General features: G+C 47.0%; 4 protein-coding genes across 4 annotated transcripts; 1 reads left to right on the top strand and 3 right to left on the bottom strand.

Annotated features, from left to right (window-relative positions):
* Positions 1-855: 855 nt before the first annotated feature.
* Positions 856-2,255, bottom strand: K441DRAFT_626980 (uncharacterized protein). Its single transcript, XM_067646154.1, has 3 exons — positions 2,175-2,255; positions 1,842-2,120; positions 856-1,696 (listed from the first exon to the last, which is right to left on the bottom strand). Exons 1-3 carry the CDS (start codon positions 2,175-2,177, stop codon positions 1,223-1,225), a joined length of 756 nt encoding a protein of 251 aa, XP_067509390.1. The 5' UTR covers positions 2,178-2,255; the 3' UTR covers positions 856-1,222.
* A 1,792-nt stretch (positions 2,256-4,047) lies between these two features.
* On the top strand, positions 4,048-5,002 carry K441DRAFT_536435 (uncharacterized protein; the record flags this gene model as incomplete). The annotated part of the gene is made up of 4 exons (XM_067642414.1): positions 4,048-4,200; positions 4,454-4,525; positions 4,584-4,823; positions 4,883-5,002. Coding segments are annotated over 4 exons (585 nt in total), but the record flags the coding sequence as incomplete, so codon positions are not given.
* A 216-nt stretch (positions 5,003-5,218) lies between these two features.
* On the bottom strand, positions 5,219-9,382 carry K441DRAFT_601915 (nitrite reductase). Its single transcript, XM_067645245.1, has 5 exons — positions 8,846-9,382; positions 8,632-8,782; positions 8,003-8,542; positions 7,315-7,952; positions 5,219-7,263 (listed from the first exon to the last, which is right to left on the bottom strand). The coding sequence occupies exons 1-5, from the start codon at positions 8,989-8,991 to the stop codon at positions 5,382-5,384; spliced, it is 3,357 nt and encodes a 1,118-aa protein (XP_067509392.1). The 5' UTR covers positions 8,992-9,382; the 3' UTR covers positions 5,219-5,381.
* Positions 9,383-10,080: 698 nt separating this feature from the next.
* Positions 10,081-13,372, bottom strand: K441DRAFT_601918 (nitrate reductase). Its single transcript, XM_067645246.1, has 5 exons — positions 12,738-13,372; positions 12,425-12,683; positions 12,139-12,374; positions 11,232-12,091; positions 10,081-11,180 (listed from the first exon to the last, which is right to left on the bottom strand). The coding sequence occupies exons 1-5, from the start codon at positions 13,106-13,108 to the stop codon at positions 10,282-10,284; spliced, it is 2,625 nt and encodes an 874-aa protein (XP_067509393.1). The 5' UTR covers positions 13,109-13,372; the 3' UTR covers positions 10,081-10,281.
* Positions 13,373-16,918: the final 3,546 nt, after the last annotated feature.

Consider the following 16,918-nt stretch of genomic DNA (forward strand, 5'->3'; position numbering starts at 1 on the left):
TAATACAACGGATATAAAATAAAAAATAAAAAAAATACCTCTTTTTATTATTTCCGCCAGTATAGGTATAAGCTGTTATTTATAGGGGTCGTAACTCCCATCTTACGCGCCTATTAGCGTAATCCTATAAGGGCGTTATGGCTATATCCTACAATATAAAAGCCTTAGGTACCTTTTACGGTTAAGGCCTAAATAAAACCTTTCCCGCCTAAGTAACTCCTATTTACTTCTTAAGTATATCTTACTAGCGTACCGCCCTAGAGGTAAACGGTTCCGTCTATTAATATACTAATACGCGTATCCGTTCTCTTAAGTTATATAGTAGTCTCTTTAGCTAGGATATAATCCTACCTATATACTAGGTGTACTAAGGGTTAGAGCCTAGTAAAGGGGTAAAGTCCTTAAAGCTAGTAGTGGCTATTATATACTACGCCCTATAGGAGGCTAGTAGTAATATAGGGGTGTAACACCCTATACTACTGCTAGTTCCTATTTTACGTTGCCTATAAAAATCTCCTTATAATAGACCGACTATATCTTATAGGAGAGGGGCCGTAAAAACACTAAGTCCCGTACTAGACGACCTACTCCCCCCTCTCCTACTAACTAAGCTTATATCCCCCCCTTTTATAAGCTGGTCTATATTTCTAACTATTAAGTCCTTATCTAACTGGCTTATGTTTCCCCTATAGCCTCCCCTATATATATATATTAGGTTATATACACTACGCCTATTAAGACCCTCCTGTAAGTTGCCTTATATATATACGCATTAGGTTACATATACTACGCCTATTAAGACCCTCCTATAAGTCGCCTATAAGTCGACTTAAACGCTATAGGGCTGTTAAAGCTGGCCTGTGTTTCCGCTGCCTAGAGCTTTACCTATGTTTCCGCCTTATTAAGCCGTCTGGTTACCATCGCGTCGCTATTACGTCGCTATTGCGTCGCCGTTAACTAGTCAATACCTGGGCTTGTTACACCATTTGCGGGCGTTTTAGCATCGCGTTTCTAAGCACTCATATGCTTCGCTAAAAGATGAAATCCCACAGTCCATACTCATACACTGTCCCGGGCGTCTGCTTATAGGTCAAACATACAACACCGCTATTTTTCATGCTCCCTCTTTCTAATTCCATAACGGAAAGCCAACATTGGCAAACAGGATCCGGGTCCCCCAAGGCTCCGCATCTCGAAATAATCTCCCACCAATCAACGCATCCTACCCTAAATACCTCAACACCAACCAGCAAAACCCAAAAAATACGACCACGCCAACCCAGAATATCCACTTATCCTGCTTCGCCCGCCTCTCCACCATGCGAATCGTGTCCCCACTAACCCCCAGCGTATTTGCCACACTATACAGCTTGCGCTGCGTGCCCTTCAACATCTCGCGCTGATGTCCCAGGTCGCCCAACACAGCACGGCCACGGTCCAGGAATTCGTCGAGGTGAGCGTTCGTTTGCGACATGAAGGACTGCTCGCGGTAGGCATGCGTCTCGCGGTTGTAGTCGGCGGGCGAGGCGCCGAGCGCGGACGGGCGGCCAGCGCCAGCGGCGTAGGAGGCGGAAGAGGGGTTTGGTGCCCAGGGCGAGCCGCTGGAGGGCTGGGAGGAGTGCGAGTAAGGGTTTTCGGGCGTGGCGGTGTTGTGTGGACGGCGACCGAGGAGCTCTGTCCGGGCTTGGGTTGTTTGCTTAGGAGCGGGGTTAGCATTTTTGTGCTGTTGCTGCTAGCTAGGCCTGAAGGGGTAGCTTTGCACTACTAGAGCTATGGTCGCAAGGCTGCTCCCAGAGTACTGGAAGCTGCCAGAGTGCTAGCTGTGTACGAGAACGTCATACCATTTCATCATTAACCTGCCGTAACCGGCCGAACTGCTCTCGGTAATCCGCTAGCTCCGCCCGGAATGTTTTCAGTCTCTCAAACGCTTTTTCTTGCTTTGTGGCTACTATCTCCTGTTTTGCGAGCTTGTTATAGTCGTCAATGGTCCGGGAGAATGAGGTCAGGGAAGCGTTGATCTGACCGAGCAGGGCTGGTGACGGTGACGACGCTTCTACGAAGGCATCTAGATCTTTGCGTATAGCTGTTGATTGCCGCAGGGCGGAGTTGAAGAGGACATTCTGCGTTTGCTGTGAGCTTCATTCTGCCTTGGGAATGTCTGATGTGTAGCAAACCATGGTGGCGACGGATGATGTAGGATTTAGGTGCTGCAGAGCTTAGATATAAGCTGTTTGAAAGGCAGCACAGAAGGAGGCTGCTATGGTAGGTACGAATAGAGTAATTGGAGAAATACTGGGGTGGATATTTCTTTCAGCCCAACACCATGAGTTGCTGTCGACACATTTCATGAGCCTCTTTTGGGTCACCGCCTTTTCGCCAAGCCGCTAGTGTCGATCACTAAATCTGAGGCATAAAGACTGTCATCTTCTTCTTCTTCTTCTTCTATATTATACTGTCTTATTATTGTCTTATAAATCAGACCCCCGGGAGGAATCTCGCCACGGCGTGACGCCAAGGATCTAGTGCCACGCTTGTGGTGCGGATATTCCTATATCCGCAATCGATTTCTTGGTCTAAACTTCTGAGGTAAAGATCTGGAAGAGTCCGTATCCTGCTTACATAAGCAGACTCCATTTGTTCATTCTCTGGTTTGTTTCTGTAGCAATCACTTATTAATTACCACGCCATATAGGCCTATATTAAAGGCCTATATTCGTCGTAGTTAGAACTTCAATCTACCATTTAGTTCATCAGTACGGACGCGCTCCCCCCTATTCCCCCACGAAGCGTCTGATTTATGAGATAACGCAGGTCAATGTTCCGTCTTCTTTTCATCACCGAATGCCAACGTTGCAGATTTTACTGTGTATATCCATGTTAAAAGAACGACACTTGGCAGTAGAATGCTCATGCTGTAAGTTCCACAGCTTGACCCCGAGTTCATTTGATGACTGTTGACAATTTCCATGTCCACGTTTAACCACTAGCAATCAATTTGACTATGGTTACACATCTGGCGCTTTCTTCGTACTACCTGGCAAAGCTATTAGTGTCTAGACTTTCTCCGTTCTTCAGTTCTCTAGTTTGACAAAGGGGCGCCTTCTCTCTCGCTCTTTGTGTTGTTTGTGCCATCTAAATCAAAGCGTAAGGAATCGAGGGAACGGTCATCCTCTAACTGCTAAATCACCTCCTTTCCTAGAATAACGATTGAGATTATCTCTGTAACATGAATTAGATTTCTTCTCCATGGACGTTGCTTTGACTGAAAAGAATGGAGGATAAAGGAATCTCCTCCAGCAGATAATCCTCCCCGATTTCATGAGAAGATATCAATGATTGGAGGCACAGTTAGATGGCCTTAGGGGAACGAAATTGCGGGTGTGTAATTGGGTCTACCGCGAATAATGCAGTTCAAGACGGAAGACCAAACTTGAGGGGACGCGTTCACGAGGGATTACAGTACATCTTCATTATATTCTTGAGCTGCGGAGGTGCTTGATTATATAACGACTACGCAATCATAGTACCGACAGCCTTCCAGTCGTGTGGCGCCCCTGAAATGCCAAGCTATATTCACCTCGCTCGAACGGTCTCACCTTTTAATCCTCCGCTTTGCGCCGCTGCACTTCCTGCCCCTTCCACATCCCACACTCATCCCACCCCCAAATTTGTCTACAACGGCACTCATAATTTAGATTTTGATATCTTTTCATTACCTAGTTCAACAAAACCAGCCAATATGTCTGACGTTATAGTTGATGAAGCTGTTTACCAGAAGATAGTGCAGACTGATAATGTGAGTGCTACGCAAGCTTCAACTTAATTTTCCATCAAACCACCAAGACAGCAAGGCCGTCATAGACTCAATCAAATTCTTGTCTAAAAAGTATAGAATCTCGTTGGGCGCTTCACACTGCGAAGCTTCCGTCTTTTGACCTTGAAATTTACCCGCTTGAATTTAAGGTCACACTAATCACTCGCATATCTTAGGGTACTCCTGAATCAGTTGCGCCTCTCATCAAGGCTGAAGTCGACAAAGAAAACATTCCTCCTACGCCAGTCACCCCAAAGGCGCCCAGAACCCCGAAGTCAGGGTCGAAGCGATCCGCTGCCAATGGAGATGGCGAGGATGATGTTGACGTGACCCCAACAAAGAAGGCCAAACCCAGGAAGGGCGACACCACTCCGCGCCAGCGCAAGGTAAGTTTCTACTCGCCCAAAAAATATGACTTGGGGCGTCCGTACTAACCTGTGACCAGACCTCCGGCAAGCCCATGGTGAGTTGTCTAAGCCTTCACCCTTCACAAGGTTTTCATTAAAGTACGATTTGGGTACCGTCTGTATCAACGGCTCAACAGCTTAGGGAAATCTGAACGCAATGCTCTATTTCAGCTCAGGCACTACAAGATTCTCACTTGCCCACTCAGAACACAAAAAGCTGACGTGATATTAGGGTAGCAACAAGATTGCAACCTCGGTGGAGGAGTTATCGGTGCAGGATCGTCTTTTGCTTACTATGAAAGATGTGAGCCCTAGTTCCGCTCTTCTGCCATGTCGTCAGAGTCCTCTAACTTTGATTTTAGGCTGGCAAGTCCTGGTCCGACATCATCGCAGCGTGGAAGGATGCTACTGGTGATACTCCCGGAAAGTCGACCCTCCCAAACCGCTACGCTCGTCTCAAGGCAAATATCACCCAGATGAAGCAAGAAGATCAGGAGACCCTACTCATAGCATACAAGAAGGTTCATGAGAAGTTCGAGCGTGACAAGTGGGATCTTATCAAAAAGACCATGGAAGACGACGGTGCTGACAATAGCTACACGGTACGTCTACACCCGTATATTCGCCAAGTGTGGGAGTGTGCCTAACTGACTTGATCTAGACTGCAACTATCCAGAAGCAGTATAAGAAACTTAGCGATAAGGCTGCTAATGCCACTCCAGCAGCTGCGACTACCGCAATGTTAGGTCCTTCCGAAGCGCACGGCGAAGAGGACAATTAGGCAATGCTCTTGTGTCTGCTCACCTTAGCATGCTTGCCTTGAGGGGTGGTTTGGAGAGCGCTGCACATTTGCCTTTTCTATCCATTCTTCGCTTCAAACGGCCACGAACTTTCAAGCATTTCTATTGATTGCTATCACCAGCGTACCCCTTCTGTCATGTCGCAGCATAGGCGTACTTATTCTCTAGCCTCCATCAGTAGGTAAGAGCAGTCGGGGAAAAGATTTAAATATATTCAGTCCTCGAGAGACTGTCATAACATAAACATACAACCCGTGGGATATCATATTCACATTCTCCCATCGTTTTCTAAAAGACCGAATCTAATCCATCAGGATAAATAAATGTACACGTCTAACAATCTCATGTCAATCATATTGTTCACCAATCCAAACCACCAGTACCTCTCTCGCCATTCGCAAGTATCATGGCTGCCGTGGCTTTCTCCCCTTTGCCGCCTTCTAAATAGTTAACTTGCAGACTCTTCCTCCCCTTCATCGTCATTGCCTTCAACCTCTTATCCAAATCGACAAATGGATCAGCCGTTTCACCCTTCTTGATCTTCCACTTCTCAGTTCCAAGTACCGAATCCAGCTCCTCCACTGGTGGCAGCTTGACATAGACCCAGCCGTCTTCCCTCTCCTCGATTGGGAACGTCGCGATATTGACTTGATCGTCATTCCCGCACTTGCCCGCATTCTCGCCACCAAGCTCATAATTTCGCTTATGGTATGGGCAGCTCACCCACAGCTTATTCTTCTCGCGATCATCCCCAATCAAACCATCCGACAGCACAAACGCGCGCTTGTGCGGGCACATCTGCTGCGTACAGTAGTATTTCCCGCGGACCTTGAACACAGCCAACTGTGTATCACCGCGCTTAACCGCCTGACTATCGCCAGTCGGCGTATCCTTAAACAGCTCCGCCTTGACAATTGGCTGCCATGCCAATGAACTCCATTTCGTGCCGCGGAAGTCCTCAGTGACGCTATCCTTGGGCCAGTATGACGGGCGTTGCTGCCCACGCTCCTCGATCGGCTCGACCGTGTCGTTGATGTTCTCGGACGAGTTCGCGAATTGCTGGAACAGCGCGCGGCGCGCCGGGTTCTTGATGACCTCTGTCCATTCGCAGAAGTACGAGCCGACAAGCTCTTCCATCTGCTTCTCGAGATCCGCGCAGATGCCTAGTTTGTCTTCCAAGATCACCTCGCGGAGGTAGTTTATACCGCCAGGCAGGTTCTCGACCCAGCGCGCTGTGCGCTGCAGCTTGTCTGCCGTGCGGATGTAGAAGCTCAGATAGCGGTCGAGGATTGGGATGACATCGTCTGGAGGCACGTCTTTGGCGAGGAGCTCGGAGTGACGCGGCTTTGCGCCGCCATTGCCGCCGACGAAGACGTTGAAGCCTTTTTCGGTCGCGATGAGGCCGAAGTCCTTGTTTTGCGCTTCTGCACACTCACGCACGCAGCCTGAGACGCCACCTTTGATCTTGTGTGGTGCCCGGATGGACTTATAGCGCTCTTCGAGGCGCACCGCCATGCCGACACTGTCACCAATGCCAAATCGACACCAGGTCGTGCCGACACAACTCTTAACCGTTCGTAGAGACTTGGCGTATGCGTGACCGCTCTCCATACCTCCTTCGATCAGTTCAGTCCAGATGTCGACGAGGTCTTGCTTCTTGGCTCCAAACATATCAATGCGCTGGCCTCCAGTAATCTTAGTGTAGAGGCCGTATTTCTTCGCCACCGTGCCGATAATGATGAGTTTCTCTGGGGTGATCTCACCACCAGCAACACGAGGAATAACGGAGAAAGTGCCGTTTCGCTGAATGTTCGCTAAGAATCTATCATTAGTATCCTGAAGACCTCTTCGCGGCTCATCGAGGAGATGTTTGTTGAATAAAGACGAAATAATAGAGCCGATAGCCGGTTTACAGGCTTCGCATCCTGTAGATTCAGGATCTTTGCCGCACTGTTTCATAATTTCTGCAAAGTCTTTGAGCTTCTTCACGTATACGATGTTGAACAAGTCGGCGCGAGAGTAGTCGAAGTGCGGGCAGAGATGATTCTTGACCTCCTGACCCATTGAGGCCATGGTCTTGTTGAAAATGGTTTGGACAAGAGGCATGCAGCCTCCGCAGCCTGTTCCCGCCTTAGTGCAAGACTTGATATCGCCAATGCTCTTGCATGTTCCATCTTTGACGGCTTTTACCACGTCGCCCTTCAGGACGTTATGGCATGAGCAGATTTGGGTATCATCATCCCTAAGAGGTTATCAGTCAACAATGAGGGAGTTTTTTTGCTAATCAACTTACAGATCAGCACCGCCATCATCACTCTTGGAGGCACCGATGATGAACTCGCTTGGCGGTATTTCTAGCGGCTTCTGATTTTTCACCATCGGTACCAGCTTAACGTAATCCTTTGTATCTCCAATCATCATGCCACCAAGCAAGTACTTGCCATCCAGCGTGAATAGATACTTCTTATACACTTGCTGGAATGGGTCCTTGTACATTAGCGCTTTCACCGGCGGTGGTGCTGGTCCGTCAGTCAGACTCTTAACACGGTCTCGAGTCTCAATGATACCTTCTTTCTTGCCGCCATGATGCTTAGTGGGCAGTTCCTTCGGACCGTCACGATCAGCAAAGAAGTCACCGAAGCTGGCTACCTCTACGCCCAACAATTTCAGCTTAGTGCTAAGGTCTGGATGCTTGAATTTCCGTGGACTGTGAGCTTTCGCTTGCGTGAGGTTGAAGGCCAGGATATCCGCCATCCCAACACCTGGAGCGATAAGACCAAAAGTCTGGTTTTCCCAGCTCGCGCACTCGCCGATGGCGTAGACGTCAGGTGCAGAGGTTGATAAGTCAGAGGAAACCACTATACCACCACCTCTATCCGCACATTTAATACCCGCTTTCCTTGCTAGCTCGTCTCGAGCTTTGATGCCGATCTATAAGAATTAGTATCCTAGTCTCTAATTTCATTTCACTCAATACTCACTGCAAAACAAATGCACGAACACTCCATTTCCTCACCATCTTCAAACACTACCCCTAACACGAAGTTGTCTTTATCCTTGAGAATCCTGCCCACTCGTTTGCTCAGCAGGACTTCCAATCCCAGCGCTCGAACTTGTTCGACGACCATTCCACCAGCATCTCCATCAAGTTGCCTTGATAGAACCCACCGATTGCGCTCGATAAGCTTGACCTTTCCGAAATCCTCCAGATCCATCATAGCCTTCGCAGCTTCCAAGCCTAGCAAGCCACCTCCAACCACGGCTCCCGTTGTGCCTCTCCTTGTACCCGCAAACTCAATGAGTTTCTCCAAATCCTCAATTGTGCGGTATACGAAGACACCTTTAGCATCATGGCCGGGGGTATGCCGTGGGAGGACTGCATCGGAGCCGGTAGCTAGGACGAGGATATCGTAGGGAATGGTGTCGCCAGCCGAAGTCTTGACGACCTTTTCGTCCTGGAGAATTTCGGTAGCGAGGGTATTTAGGCGATAGTTTAATAAACCCTCTGGCATAGATGAATACTACATACGGAATTTGCGTTAGCAGCAGAGTTGCAAGCATTTCTCTTACCAGGCCTGCTGTCTAATGGAATTGAGAATGATCAATTTACCCATTCCTTCGGATTTAGATACAAATTCTGCACCTGTCGATGCTGGAAAAAGCTCGTCAACCCAACGCGGTTGTACGCCAAATGTGCTTCCTCTCCAATTACTACAATATCGTACTCGCGGCGCTTGACATCGTACTTTATGAGCCTCTCACTGAATACAACCTCAATTAGCAACTCATACAGGACCAGAATCCCCAGTCTCAAAGGCACTCACATAAACGCAATTCCTACCATGCCCAGACCAACCACCACAATCCTCTTTCTTTTCGTATCCTTCGGGAGCTCTTTCCGCTCTTCCATCTCGCTCACTGTCTCCGGCAGCTTGTTTGCCTCTACATCATTCCACTCGCTGTTCGACATGATTGTGCCTCTCTTAATTCCCCAACAGTTCGCAACTATAAATGCTCTAATTGATAACAATACTCGAAAGCTCACCAGAGGGAAGAACAATAAAGACAGCTGCCGGTAAGCACAAATCGGAGCCAGTACTGCGCAAATTGCAGCATGGAAAGCAGGACGGGAAGCAGAGCAGAGCAGCACAACTAACCAACGCCGCACATCAGCAAAAGGAAGAAGCTGATATCAAAAGCCCAGCCAGCACCCTCCCTTCCAACACTCTGCCCAAATCCCTCCCACGTCCCCATTAAAAATCGGTCGCGTCCAATTCGCTTTTTTCCCAGCGCCATAGGGTCACCCCGCCGCTGGACCCGCGGCACCGGAGATGTCAGAATGCCTTTCCTGGCTGCGCCTGGGTCCAGACCTTGGGAAATTGCGCGTGTGCTTTCTCCGGGGAGAAGGCAGGGGTTATCTCATAAATCAGACCCTTCGTGGATCGTTGGTGTGCACGGACGAACTGCTCCTGATTAACCAACGAAATCTCCACCAAGGGTGTGAGAGCTTACAGTCGCAGCTTTAGTGGTAAATAAATATTTTAAAAATCAATTTTTATTCTTTTCTGTAAGCTATATTTCAGCTATAGTAGTTATAATATATACTCTTAATATAATAGATTCTTTTAAGTATTTATATCTTAAGCTTTATATATTATAGGCCTATATCTATAGTATTATAAAAGGTAAGTTGGTTTCTGAAGTAATTATAATTTTTTATAATTTTATTTTACCTGCCCGGGTGCTACTAAAGCTAGGACCATAAGCTCATAGACGCTTTGCAGAGAATTCAAGGGGGTATAGGGAGCAGCATGCACCATGCTCCCCCCTCATTCTCCATGAAGCCTCTGATTCATGAGATAAGGCAGGGGGTGGATATGGCGGCGATCCCGATAAGGGCTTTTGAGGTTTTGGGGATGCATACCAAGTCCGAGCGCGATAAGGTCGGAAGGGCGGAGATTATCTCCGGGAACCCCTTACAGGATAGGGCGGACTAGGGATATCTGGAGGAGACTGGGGATGAGGCTTTGGAGAGGCATCTTGGATGTGGGAGGGATAAGGAGCAAGTTTGGTATTTTGGTGCTTGTATCTAGGCTTGATATATACAGTAAATTTGTGTTTTTGTGAAGTCCTTGGTCTATATCGAATACTCCATACAAGAATGTGATGGTACCCTAAAGTGACCCCAAATGCACAATCACTTTTTACAAGAACAGTGAACCCAAATGCCCGCCTAGTCACACACATTTACTGTCAAAAATCAGAAGAACATTAGATCTGAATCCGGCCAACCCTGCTCATTTAACGCAATATGTACGCTCTTCTCCAAGGCCTCTGGGCCGCAAATCAGCACCATAGATTCAGTTTCACCACTTCTACAACAGTACTCCTTTAGCAACGGTCCAGCAATCCTACCGCGGAGTCCCTGCCAACCTTCCGGGGCTTTCGTGAGAGTGTATAGCAATTTACACCTGTCCAGGTTTTCCCTAGCACAGGTGTCTAGGTCCTCCTTGCATAAGATATCCTCTGCAAGGCGATTGCTGTCGAGCACGACGCACTTCGTCGGATCCTCTTTGTCGTTCATGACCGCCCGCAGAACCTGGAAGATAGGTGTGATGCCAGATCCGCCACAAATCATGATGAAGCGTTTCACGGTGCGGGATATACCGTTAATGGCGCAGAGTCCGCGACCGAGATATTCAAACTTGCCGATAGGTCCTTTGAAATCTACGAAGTGGCCGATGGGTAGCGCATCTATGGCTTGCGACATTTTACCACCTTTATGGTCTTCACTGTCGAGATACACCTTCACTAGTACGTCCGCGTACCCCTTTTTCGTTGTCTCGGAGATAGGCGTGTAACTACGGATGATAGCTTCGCGGGTGACGGGGTCGCGGAGCCGCATCATGAGATGCTGGCCTGTGGGTAGGCCGAGAGGCTGCTCGTCGTGCTCCAGTTTAAAGGTGAAGATACGTGTATCCCAGGATACGGAAACTTTGGAGTGCAAGATTGCTTTGCTCCAAACACGAGTGTCAAGGAATGTTGGGCGAGGCCCTGAGGGCTCCGCTTGAGCTTCTCCCCCGCTGAGCACGCGCCGAGATGCCTCATCTAGAGATCCAATATGGTAGTTAGGCATCATTGCCTTTGCTGTCTCGCTATCTGTAAATTGTTAGTAAGAATACACTTGTCGTAATAGGTATGAGGACTTACGAATGGCCATAAACTCATCCGTACTGTCCAGGCCGGCTGCAGAAATAATACTTTGAGCACCTCCTGGGTGTTCCTTTAAGAAAGCTGTTCCATCGTATACCTCGCCGTTAACCACAAACCATGGATAATCTTCCTTGCCATGCTTCCTAAGCTCATCTATAGTGATTTCCCGATTCAATCCGTTCTTTGTCATTTTAATCTCCACAGTTTGTTCTGCAGCTGGTGCTTGCGGCTCTTCCCCGTCTAATTTTTCACCCCAGACTCCGTTCGTCAGATTACCGCCAGCCTTCTTCACTCTCTCCATCCAGCCTCCAGGAATCAATGCGGGTTGAGTAGGATGCTCAAATCTTAGATAGTCTTTTTCCTGACTGATTGCAATCCGGTACCATGGATTATTCATCATACCCAAAACAGACCAATACATATCTCTTGGCTGAATGTTCATGCTCTCATCCATTGCTCGTACCAAGATATCTTTCGCATCCTTAAGTTCACTAACCGGGATGTCGATATTCCAGAAACACCAACAGAAAGAGCTTTCGCGCCAAGACATGTCTAATGTGCCGCCAAAGAGTTCACGAGGTTCGGCTTCCCGATACCTGTCCTCTGCGTAATCGATTTTCGATAACCTCCAGGACTTGCCCTTATCTATTGAGACTTCAACTCTCGTAACACGACGGCCGCCTCCACCATAGGCGTAACCTTTCACTCGGTAGCTTTCGGGAGCTCCAACAAGGCATAATTGTTCCTCGTGTGCTGGATACGCGATGACGGAGTTTGTGCTTAAATCGTAGATAGCATACCTCTCATCTTTCCACCAAGCTGGATTACTAGCAGTTTCTTCAGGTGATGCAGAAGTCCTGTTCCCGTTAGGTGGTATATTTCAATGACAAACTTAAAGACTTACGGCAGGACACGGTTATCGTAGATATGATACCAGTTGTCGCTAGGCTGATCAGTGAGAATGATTTTCTTCAGCCACTTCACGCTTCGGCCACCGATCTGGCCTGGTATTACAGCACGTAACGGTTGCCCGTGATCTGGTCTCAACATCTCGCCATTCATCTTATGTGCAAGCATGATACCCCGATTCGGATCCATGACCCAATTGAGCTTCACAGAGGTGCCATAGAAGCCATTTGGCTGTTACTCTTAGCCACGAGATGGCAAAATTGTGCATTAGAAAGACTTACCAACTTATCAGCGCCCTCCATGCATACATACCTTGCCCTTCTTGTCGGCCTCGCCCTCTTAAGCACTTCTGACATGACCACACCGGTGAAAAGAGCAGTTGACACGCCCGCTGGGCCCCATGAAAAGCCCTTCGACTTGCGAACTAGATTCTGCTCTTTTCTTCGGTTGCCAGCGCAAACAAGCGTGATTGGGCACGTTATCTGCTCATACTCTTCGATGAGCTCCTTGAGAGTAAGCTTGAGAGGATTCTCAACCAACCTACATGGCGTAATCAGCAATTCATTCAAGAGTATTTTGATTAGATATACCGACCCTTCAACCGAAAATTCCCAATTGGGAATGTCTTCATCCCTCACCACCGGCACCGCGCCATGATTCCTCACATAAAACAGCTCCGAGCTTGTCAAGAAACCCTCATCGAATAAATCAGACAACGGTGCCTCGACATTAAAAGGATGTACTCCAGTTAACCTGATGAGCCTAGGATCTCGTGGTACGTGTGCATCCGGCGTTTTCTTATCTACCTCCAGTACCACCGCAGGCACTTTTGTTGGAGGCGGTAGAGGGAACGCAAGCATTTCTTTCGGGTCCTCCCCATCGACGACTGTTTCGGGGGGTGTGGGCGGTAAATCGCCTTCCACGAGGCGAAGGTATACCTTCTCTTCCTCGATCATAAGGTCCATGGTGTATCAAAGCCAAGCAATGGCAGAATCAGGTGCAAAGCCAATACGTAGATAAAAGATAAAGGAGTAAGGAGCAAGGCAAAGTAGGCAGAGCAATGCAATAGGCTCAACTTATGTGAGAGGCATGAAAGACAGCACGACTAGATACGTTGCCAAAGGACCAAAATATTATTTCAGGGGTGCAAGGCATCCTGCCAGCCCTAGCTCCTGCGTTTAATAGGCAAGCCGTCACTCCAGAGGACAGGGTGAAGAGACGCTCCATCGCTTTCGTCATATTTCTGACTACAAGCCACGACAGGCCTCCGGAGAAACACGATAGAACCTAGAGTACTAAGTCCCGCGGAGGTGGCTGCCTAAAAAGCAAAGGAGTAGAGATCTATGGGGATGAACTAATCGGGGCGCGATGGGTCTGGGTATCGTGAATACTGCTGGGGGCGGGAAAAGAGACTGGAGCGAGAGTGATCTGCCGCTAGGTTCGTTATTCGTCCTTATCTCGCGTTGGTAGGCTGTTAGCGCGAGCGACAAATTGCCTTTTGGCGAATGGTGGATCTCCAGTTATTTCATAAATCAGACGCTTCGTGGAGAGCGTGCGTACTGCTCCCTATCCCCCATGAACCCTCTGAAGCGTCTGGGCTTTTTAGTTGCGATTTGGTGGTAATTAACCACGGTGTAACGACCAAGAGTCAGACCCTAGCTGTACTAGGGGCCCGGCTACGCTGACTGCCTAACATCTTCTTGGTACAGTGCTTGACATGCCCGAACCGATTCCACGGACTTCGATGGATTCTACTGCCTCGTCAAATGAAAATTGGTGTGGTTCAGGTGCCGAACGGTATACAATATCTCGATCGTCATCTGTTGATGAAATGTCTTGCTGGGCCCTTCGGAGAGGAATGGGCAGTAGAGGTATATGAGCAGCTTCCTCATATAATGGTTCAAATCGCTAAATAAAGTAGTTGCAACATGACACATATGCTCAGAATCCCAGGGCCACTTGCTAAAGTAGCAATTCTAGTAGATGCTTATGCTAGTCTTAGGGAAAAAAGAATACCTGAGTCATCTCCCCGGAAATCGCCTTCGTCGGCCACTGGGAACTTCGCTGTCGACAAATTTGCCCCCGATAAGACCGCCAATGAGAAATGTTCGATCGGAAAAATTGACACCTGGAAATCCGCGGCAAAAGAAGCTAGCGCTCAAATCATAACCCGCGCAAGCACCATTAAGAAGCTTCTCCACATAAACTATACAGGCCATCATCAGTTCCTCTAGTCCATCCTTCACTGAACGGAAAATTAGTGATACCCGGAGGCTCCGATGGTCCTGAAACAAAGGAGTATAGTGTTAAACTCATGCCACAGTCTGATACTGATAAAACACTAGATAGCGACTTAAGTTATCTCTATGGGCTCTTATCTCTAAGGGCGAGACGTGCCAGGTCTCCACTATAGAAGCCCAAATTTCGAACGGCAAACAGACGGTTCTCCTTTCGCCCAAGAGAATAAGCATAGGAGATATCCAAAGGTGTCGCACGACCCGCTAATTACGATCGTCGTCCTGTTGCCTATGTGGGTATAGGTCAGGGGTGTCTTGCCCATTTGACTTGACTATATATATTGAGGCTCAAGAGCCTACACTAATTCGATAGAGTTCTCCTTCTTGACTTGTCCTTCCGACAAAAGGCAGCTATATCTTCCACACCGACTATATAAAACTCGCCAGTGTGCGCTGAAAAGGTTGAATAAAGGGGCCTTGGCCAAACAGTTCTTTCAAGAATATGAAACATTATGTCGTACAAGCAAAATCCACCATGCGAACACTATCCGGGTCCTAAGTGCGTTTCGATTAGAGGATCACAATACTGGAGAGATCGTTTATCAATTTTTGTTTCCCCTTGCTATCGAAAGCTTGAAGCAGCTGCTTCATGGCTTGATTCAAGATAGTTATGCTCTAAATGTGTTTCAATCCCTGTGGTCACGGTTCAAAGGCCTTGCAAGTGCACTAGTCTATCCCCACGGTAAATGCAACATCATACACGGAGATATTAAAGCATCAGATATATTGCTCTTCAATGAACCTAGCTCTCGATATTTACTGCGAAATTTTGGGCTCGCCATCAACCTTCAAGACACTTCAACTGAGAGTTCGTGGGCTTGGCAACGCATTCAACCTGGAGGTCCTGATTAGATTAGGTTGATTAAAATATATTTAAGCTTTTAATGTTGTATAGAAATATGCTAAAGTTTATATATAGTAATACCCTAAACCTTATTTTTTATTAGCGTTCCTTACGGAAAAAAGTTTATCTAAGTATTACCCGTTATTTACGCCCTCACATCGGCGCCAAAGTCTTTGTAAGTAAGTAGGGTTTTACTACCGGATTCGCCCTATGGCTTCTAACGCGTTAGATTGCCAAATAAACACCTTAATCCTTTTTACTGCTTATTCTAATCCTACCGCACCTACAAACCTCTAGATTATCCCTTAACACGTCAACTTGGGCACCCGTGTTATCGATAAGAGCCTACCAATCAGATCAATAGAATTTAATACCCGTGCTTAGGAATATAAAGCTTTTAATTTTATAGCAAATTGATATATAGGCTTATTCTTTAGAGTTAAGTCACTCGATATAAGGTCTCTAGCATTTATCTTTCCTGCAGAACGGTATTTTACAGATATTACAGCCAAAATAAGTTCTTAAAGGAAGCTGCCGCCTCTGCCACTCCTTACTATCGCGAGGTTTCCTTATAGTATTTTGCAATAGCTCTAACAGAGCCTTCCTATTGTCTATATATTCTATCTAAGTATATTTACTAGCCTCTATATAAGTTAAACAATAGATATATTAATTAAATAGCTTAACTAGCTCGTGCTGCGCCGTAGGAACCTATATTATACCGTTTATAGGACGTTAAGAAGCGTATTTTAAAGCGCGAGCTTTCCGCTTATAAATTAAGCATTTAAATTGTTACGGCACTGGCAGAACTTGGCAGAACTTCGCACCGGCAAGTTGCCACAGATTGCCGCATATTGCGGTCACGTGTGTTACGGCACTGGTGGAAACTGGTGGATTGCGGCTAATGGATATCGGTAGGTTATGGCAAACAGTCGCAGACAGTCGCAGACAGTTTCATACAGTTCTAGACAGTTGCCGTCACGTAACCAGAGGATCGTATATAACGTCGAGCGGCGCCGCCCTCCGTCTCCTTTCCTTTCTCTAGCTTTAGATTCTCGTTTATAGACAATCCAATTGTACAGGCTTGCGCATCCCTTTTGCCGTGCCCATGCCTTAATTAACTAAGTCGCTAACATTATCTAAAGCTCTCTCTACTCTTTTTTCCTAAGAAGGAACTTAAATATATTTATAAGACTACAAATAGGACAAGAACATAGAATAGGACCCTAAGGATATTACTAGGACCATAAGGATAAGACCTAAAAGAAAAGAATAGAACCCTAAGAAAAGGACCTATAAGATATACACAGACTAAAACCCCTAAAGAAATTACCTAAAATTACCTAATACCCTTACTACTATGCCACGAAATATAGTAGTAGGTAAAGCAGCTATAAAACCCTTAAATACTTTAGACAAAGAAATAATTAACGTTTTAACCCCCTAGGCGGAGCTTATAGCTACTAATACTAAAATTAAATAACTGCGAGAGCTGCTTAAAGCTAGAGATACCCCTATATCTAATAATAAGTTATTATTAGATAACTAAAGACTTGCTATAGTCCTTTAGGCCCTATTTTAGCGCCTTAGTANATCTACTAAGNCNTATATAGNANTAAAGNNGTTAGTAAAGG

The sequence above is a fragment of the Cenococcum geophilum genome, assembly GCF_001692895.1.
Source record: "Cenococcum geophilum 1.58 unplaced genomic scaffold K441scaffold_3, whole genome shotgun sequence".
In the NCBI taxonomy this organism is placed as follows: Eukaryota; Fungi; Ascomycota; class Dothideomycetes; order Gloniales; family Gloniaceae; genus Cenococcum; species Cenococcum geophilum.